Consider the following 7,684-nt stretch of genomic DNA (forward strand, 5'->3'; position numbering starts at 1 on the left):
CCCGAGCCTGCTGTATTGCTCTACTCATCCCACTCCTTCCAAATGCTTAGTAAAATTCCAGTGAAATTCAAACTGCTGACACCAAGGTGAACTTCACTGGTCGGTCCTGTACATCCATGTCCTCTGAAGATGTTTGGTCGTTAGGACTTGACAGATTTCCTTTGCTGCAGCCATGTGCCTCATCTTTTGGCTGGTCCCAATCCGTTTGCTTTCTAACATGACCAAACAGTCATTTTTGGATTTATGCTCTCCCAACCTCATTAAGAAGTTATAGAGAATTGTGCAGTAGAAGTATGGGAATCTCTGAAAGTGCAGCCACTGGTGAGAAGTGGGAGGGCCCTGGGAAACCCAGAGCTTACAACTGATGTCTGAAAATAGGGCAGTGCAGAGGGGGCCCATGTCCTCAACCTGTAACCTGGGACCTCCATGCAGTTGATCAGCATCAGAATTGCATTGCACAGTGCCCGTATTAATGACTTCTCCTAAATGACTTCTCCCTTCATGAAACTTTTACCTCTTCAGTTGCTTCACTCACCCAACCACCATCCCTCTTCTAAACCTTCCACCCAACCTTAAGCTCATTCCATGTTGGTTCTTTCCAACTCCTTCACATCATCTCCACTTCTCTCTGTAACCACATATCACACCTCATCTCTGGCTCTGTTGCCACCTCTCTTAGCTTTGTTTTACCTCTGACTGATACTTTGATTCACCTGCTCCTTTTCCATAGCTGCTCCATATTCTCTGCTGCTCCCTTGTCCCAAGATGCTTGTCTGCAGTCACTCAGTGCCCACACTATTAGCTCCTCCTCTCTGTGCCTGTCTGTTTACCAGCTTCAGCTCTTCCTCTCATATCATCCTCCTCTCAACCTGCTCTAGTACCTTCATGTCCCTCCATGAGTTTCTATTTCAAGAAGACCCATTGGATTTTCCTTCTGTTTTGTCAAAGTAGAAAAAGAGGTTGTGGAAAAGACTGCCATTGTGACTCAAGTAGCAAAGTCTGCCATTCCATGTGTGTCCCCACCCTTGGACCATTACCAGGAAGGCATCTCCTGTTGAGACACCTCTTCTGGATTTTGGATATATGCTTGTTACAAGCTGCCCTGAATTTTCTTTGACTTTTACTGTGTTATGTCTCTCAATATCCTCCCTGTGTTTCCTGCTGCCGGTCTCTTGTTTCAGTTCTACAACCTTCTCTGTTTTTTCCTACATGAAAAATAATTGAAGTGTTTCCCTCCACAGGTAAGAAATTTGGTCAAGTAACAACAAACTGTTAAAGAACACCATGATTTGACAGCAGACAACCCAAAAGGATATGATCATATGCATCGTTAAGGTAAGAAGATTTTCAACTTTATTCACTTTCCACACGAATGTGCTGTGCTGTGCTCCTCAAAAGCACACAGCACCTGTGCTCTCTTACAATACATACTTTACAATGACAGAAAAACATGGCAAGGCCAGTTAAATAACAGCCACTCCATATTCACTTTAATGATTGAACATGAAATGAAAATTTTGTATTTATAAGACTGTGTGGTACTACCACTGAGGTATAAAAGTAACAGAAAAATACATAAAGTTTTAAAACCTTAGGAGAATTATTTATGTACCAAAACTTATTATAACCCTCATCAAAAAACTAACAAGGAAGAGCAATTATTCAAACAAAATATATCTCTAAACTATTTAACATAAGTATACTTCAATATAAATAACATTTATTTTTATCTACTAAAAGCGACAATTCTATAAATAAATCATCTCCACGCTTGGTATCCTTAAGGGATGCCTGGCCCTAGATGAATTAAAAGGAGAGGGTCAAAAGACAGTTTCCAGGGAGAGAGAAAGATGCGTGGCTCCAGGATATTCACTTCAGATAGACAGCAGCCTTTCATCACTGCTGACACTGGGCCCAGTTGCTCTGGGTGAAGGATTTCTAGCACTTCCTGTGTGACAAACTGTTCTCTCTCAGGTCTGGCTGAGCAGCCTTGGAGCACCAGCACATCTCTGGGAGGTCACCTGTGTGGTTGTGGTTTGGAGGCTGTGAGACTGACTGGGAGTTTCAGGCTGTCTCACCATCCACACAGGGTAGGTGTGGGTGGGAGGCGGACAGGAGTGGATCAAGTAGTTAGGTCCTTGGACATCTTAATGGACAGTAGATGACCCTGCCGTCAGGCACGGGATACAGAATATGGTCCCTCCCCTCAGACCTCCATGGTTCCAGGACTTCTAGGGAATGAGGGTGCGATCTCGGCCCCACACCCAGAGGTCTGGATCATAAGCTTGAATCTGGAAAGAGAAAGAGCCCCCACAAAAGCTGATGACTTGACAGGATATTGAGGTTTTGAAATAATGTTGAATTTATTTCCCCATTCCTTAAATTACCTCACTTTGATGTGGACATTCTAGTCACCATGATTCAACGGTCTACAAATGCCTTACAAATAAAATGTTGAGAGGCTTGATTCTGTTAACTAAGTTCTGTTGACTACAAAGGAGGTGACATATCAAGGTGTATTTATGAGATTTATTTTGCCTGGTGACAAACGAAGTAGCTATATGTGGATATCACAACATTATTTCACCTATTACTGACATCCATGTTATATAAGGTGTGGGACATTGTAGTTTCAGCTTTCTTTTAAATAGAAATGGAGTCTATTTTCCTATTTTATATCAGATAACTACAGTATGCTAGCTGTGTAGAAAATTTTGTAAAGATGCTTTAACACATACAATCCTTTTGTGTCCCATCTAATCAAGTTTGAGGAGTTGATTTTATCAAGAGTCAAACTTTATCCTTGTCTCTGATTTGAGTAGAATAATGGTTTAGTGTTTGTGATGTTTGTGCTTGGGTACATCAAAAAACAAGGTTAAAGATATCTGTAATCATTGAAACCCTATTAAAGTTTGTCCATAATTATACCCCTGCCAGATGAATAGTTTTTGATATGATTTTTATTTATAACTAATATCTGAGTGCTCTAGACAAATAATTTAACTGTAATTCTAGTTAGGTCTAATGTAGAATTTACCTGTGCAAATATTCTCTGAATGAAAAGCTATTTTCCCATAACGTGTTCTATGTTGTCAATAATTTTAGTACAGTACAAAGGTTCCTTTCATTTCATTTATCTACTTCCTTTAAAATAAACCATTTTTTACAATTGGTAGATCTATACATAAATACAAAAGACCAAATATATATCTCTGAAGAAAATGACTTAAATCTGCTTTATTAAATGTAATTCCATTATAGCATAGAAACTGAGCTTGGCTTTATATTTTTAATGTACTTTTCCTCAAGTTAGGAACTGAAACTTCATTTTCTTGAAATAAAACTTTCTTTTATTACTTGAATCACTTATGTGTACCTGGTAAATTTCCAACAACTTTTTATTAGATTGCATAGAGTACATTGAGATACACATTTGGTTCACTAACAAAAAATCACCAAAAAAAAACCAAACCTGAAGACTGCCAAGGAAGTCCTTCCCTCCATGCAGCCTCCAGGACTTTCTCCTCCCCACATCCCACCTGCAACCACCCACCTTCCTGAGTCTCCAGTCAGCCCCTCCCTCGCCCTCCACAAGACACACAGCACCACCCACCTCCTCACACTCCTCCAAGGAAACCCGAGTGTTCCAGCCCATGGAGCAGATGAATTGATAGCGCAGTTTGTGGAACAAGGGACGCAGGGCATAGCTCTGCCCATAGAGGAAGTAAAAGATGTCTTGTTTAGGAGCCTGGTTGTCCTCCTCCATGTCATTGGCCAGGTATCTGGGGAAAGAAACCAGGTTGCTCCTCAGGGACAGAACCTGGAAGGACCTCCCCTTGGGGTCAGCTTCCCAGAAAACAAGCCAGGTGGACAATCATCAGACAGGACTGCACTAGCCCTATTCAGCAATTATGGGGGACCATCCATTGGCCTTCCCAGTCACTTTCAGAAGTACCCCAGCATTTGTCAATAAAGCAAAGAGAAAACACTTGAGATGGAGGCATAAGGGATGTTTGTACCCATGTTGGAAGGATTTTCAGTGACTGTGTAGAAAGCCACAGATGAGAGAAGACATCTGTATGAAGGAGCAGAAGGGAGCACCTTATGCTGGACCTATGTGGATGGGAATGGGCCTCTGTCCTGGAAATCCAGAGGCAGAAGTGAAAACAGTGTTGGGTAAATACAGGAAGAAATAGAGCAGTTAGATGTGGATGCATATGCAGTCCCTCTGCCAGGGACAGCAAGTGGCCATGCTTTCCTCCACTCTTCTCAGGTGGTCTTTATGTTTCCTTTGGTGTTCCTTAATTTTTTTTTTTGATAAGTAATTGTCTTTGTTTTTAATTTTTCAAATTTTCCTTAATTTTTTAAAACTGGCCTTATGGGAGATTTTGTCTTGACTTTGACAAGAGAAGTGTGAAAGAAAACCTATACATTAATGTTTTAATATCTTTTACCAAGAGCAAACAGTGCAAACAGGTTAAAAGGCAGAATACAGGTTAGTGCCCTCTCCCCTCCTGATCACCCAGATTGTGAATTCATATTGATGAAGGAGGCCAAATACTCACAGGGCCAGAAAGAAATGGATTCGTTGGTACTGCCAGGAGAAGAAGCCAGCCCGGCTAAAATAAGCTATCACCATAGACAGGAGGTACTGGTGGAGAGAGAGGAAAAATAGAGAGAGGTCACATCCTGGATGAGTAGAAAGGAGGGGACGAGGACTGGGAGTCTGGGGTAGAGAGTGTCACTAAGAGAAGGTAGCCAACTAAGGAGACCTGCTGTTTGGGGGAAGGATATGAGGGATCATGGTCAATGGGAAGAGTCAAGGTGAGAGGAGACGTAGATGTGCATTGGAGGGCAAGGTCTGAGGGGACCTTTGGAGGGAGGGCATATATGTCAACTGGCTGAGGAGGGTCTTTGATAAACTGGAGAACAGTGGCTCAGGGAGAGCAGAGAGGAGAATATCCCGAAACCTCAACTGACAAGAAAAGTGTGTTTATCCATGTCAGAATGCATTCTTGGGTTTGGAGCTCAGAGCACCCAAGCAGAAGCAATGTCTACCTGTCCTCTCTGCAAGAAGCTGCTAGACCTGAGAGAGATGTTTACAAGTCACAAATGGGCCAAGACCTGGCACATATTTGTGGCTCTATGTGGAGGCAGAAAGAAGGACCATAGCATTAGAAAGCCCTCCCCATCCAGGCTGTGCTGGATCAGGACCCCTGCCCAGTGGAGAGTAACCTCACCTTGTCAGACACCCTCAGGTTCTTGTCCCAGGCCAGGAATTCTTTGACAACAGGATCCTCTGTGAACAGAACACTGGTGTTAGTTTGGAAACAAGAAGGGGCTGCAATGGGAGAGAGAGAGCAGAGAAGAGAACAAGAACTCCCTTGGAGAAGGTGCAGGATTGGAGCCCAGCAGAGGTGGATAGGAAGAGGACAGTAACATACCTTGGAGAAGTTGTATGTACTGAGACTCCCCAGAAAAGCAACCAAGTGAGGGTTTGGGTAAGAGCTAGATACGTGTATGATCAAGAACTTTGTGTAAACTATGAGGGCCCATCATCACCCAGGAATGCCCCATGTCAGAATTAGTGGGTTCCTAGGTCATTTTCTCATTTGGCAGTCACATCAGCATGAACATGACCCCATTACCACCCCTCAGAATGTAGGACATCTATTAGAGCCAGAGAGTCTCCGATCAGAGAGGACTGTTGGAATCAAGCTCTGTGGTCCCAAGCAGGGACCTTTTTCTAGTGTAGGGTAAGCATCCATCATCTAAGAGTCTCTGAGGGGAGATGGGTCCTGAGTCTTCCAGGCATGGGGTACTCAGAGGTAACAAGGCACTCTAGAAAAGGGCAGTGGCTATAAGGTTCATCTTTGTATGGAGAGAGGATTGAGGGCACGTCGGGGAGTGTCTCCCTACCTAGTAGCTTCTTAAAAACTTCATGGTGTTCTGGTTGCACCAAGTTTATTCGCAGTCTTTTGAATTTCATTTTAAGGCCATACAGTGAATCAGCATCCCAGGCATGATTTGGCTCACTGTCCAGCTCCTGCAGCTCCTCGACAGCCTCAGAGGAGGATTCCCTCTTTCTCTTTTTGCCAGTGGTCTCAGTCATAAGGCCAGATTCTGCCCTGGGTACTGAATCAGTAACCCCTGGATGATTATCATCTGCATCATCCTGTGATTCGGAGGTCCGCTCTCTCTTCCTTGAGACCCGACATGGGTGGCAGTGTTCTACCCACGGGGCTGAGTAAAGAAAGCTGAGTAAAGCTCCTGTATTTGGTATTCAGCCTTTTATCATCTCATTCTAGTACCCCACTCACATGTGAGACCTTAAGCTCTTGCTGCCTTCTTAGCTATTGTACCATGTTTCCCCTTTGCTGATAACCATCTGCCCCTGATTCTCCTCAGCATTGTCCCATCTCCCTTTTCCTCAAAGCTCTAGTCCATTATGGACAACTTTCTCCCAGGGTCGAGTGACCCTTTTTCATACCTTCTAACCCCTTACTACCCTTGGATCTCGTCTTCTAGCTCAGTTCCTTTCCCTTCATATTTTCCATCCATGTGGACTTCTTGTCCCCTGACCTGTTCTCTCCTTCCAAATTGGGCTCCCTGCTCCACCGTTTCTGGCTTCTCTACCCCTTCCTCCTTACCACTCATCATGTCAACTCGGTTCTGTCTTTAGCTCCCTCACCTGATGGACCTGAGACCTCATCATCTACCACCACCTGCATGAGGTGGCATGAGTTGCTCGGCTGGGAAGGCGGTTGCTCAGACTGGGAGATTTTGCGATCCCACAACATAACTTCTGCAATTCTCTTCCTTCCTTTCTATGAAAACTAGTTTCTTTTTATGGCAAAGCCTGGTTGAGAATTTGGTTGAATAGGAGTCTGTTCTCTCTTCGCCAAGGAGGGAGAAATCAGGTGAAGAACAGCCCTGAGGACAAACTGTTGCCCACTGGACTGCCAGTGACCCACAGAGTCTGGCCCTTCCAATCAGGAAGGGTGGAAGCCTCTGATGTCATCGCCCATTCCAACCTGGCAACCAGTTTGAAGGAAAACACATGTAACTGCCACACTGGTCTGTGCATGTGTCCTAGGGTTCTAGAGGAGTTGGTCTCTCCTGCTTCTGATCCAAACTCCATCCACCATGCCAAACTATCAAAAGGCCTCTGACTCCATCTTTCACTTCTCTCCAAAACATGAATTTGTGTCTCCATTCTCTACACAAAACATGTTAGATACCCTATCTCAGAGCAGTCCCATTTCAGAGTTTAGTATATTAATAGAGGAAGGAGAGGAAGAAGAGGGAGAGCAGAATTGGCCTGATGTCCCTAGGGGGAGCAACATATGTACAAAAGAACCCAAATACACTGAGTTATCAGTTCAACAACTTATATGAAAACACTCAATATAGCAAATCGTTTCTCCTCTATGCCCCTGTGTTCAGAAATCTATCTAGAGGACACACAGTCTGCAGTTAGGCATCCTTGACATAAAATCATAGAAAATTCTGTACTTGCTCACACTCTTCACAGAGTGTCTGTCTATACTTTCTGGGAGTCTATGGATCACTTGAGATAGCCTCTCAATTCCAATCACTCTCTCTATTTTACATAGCATATTTGGGAGCACAGATATTGCTCTTGACCTGGATATTTTATTGTGACCCATGTACCAGATGGAAA

General features: G+C 43.7%; 1 protein-coding gene across 1 annotated transcript; it reads right to left on the reverse strand.

Moving 5' to 3' along the window:
• Positions 1 to 2,231: 2,231 nt before the first annotated feature.
• LOC124970664 (speedy protein E4-like) lies at positions 2,232 to 6,731 on the reverse strand. Its single transcript, XM_047534162.1, has 7 exons — positions 6,692 to 6,731; positions 6,212 to 6,243; positions 5,920 to 6,103; positions 5,241 to 5,299; positions 4,566 to 4,651; positions 3,614 to 3,782; positions 2,232 to 2,291 (listed from the first exon to the last, which is right to left on the reverse strand). The coding sequence occupies exons 1-7, from the start codon at positions 6,729 to 6,731 to the stop codon at positions 2,232 to 2,234; spliced, it is 630 nt and encodes a 209-aa protein (XP_047390118.1).
• Positions 6,732 to 7,684: the final 953 nt, after the last annotated feature.

Source organism: Sciurus carolinensis, chromosome 18 (genome assembly GCF_902686445.1).
Source record: "Sciurus carolinensis chromosome 18, mSciCar1.2, whole genome shotgun sequence".
Taxonomy (NCBI): Eukaryota; Metazoa; Chordata; class Mammalia; order Rodentia; family Sciuridae; genus Sciurus; species Sciurus carolinensis.

Coding starts and splice junctions, on each gene's coding strand:
- LOC124970664 (XM_047534162.1), bottom strand. CDS start 6,731: ATGCAGGTGGTGGTAGATGATGAGGTCTCAGGTCCATCAG. Junction 6,104..6,211: donor AACACTGCCACCCATGTCGG/GTCTCAAGGAAG, acceptor CTTATGACTGAG/ACCACTGGCAAAAAGAGAAA. Junction 3,783..4,565: donor ATCCATTTCTTTCTGGCCCT/GTGAGTATTTGG, acceptor TTCTTTCCCCAG/ATACCTGGCCAATGACATGG.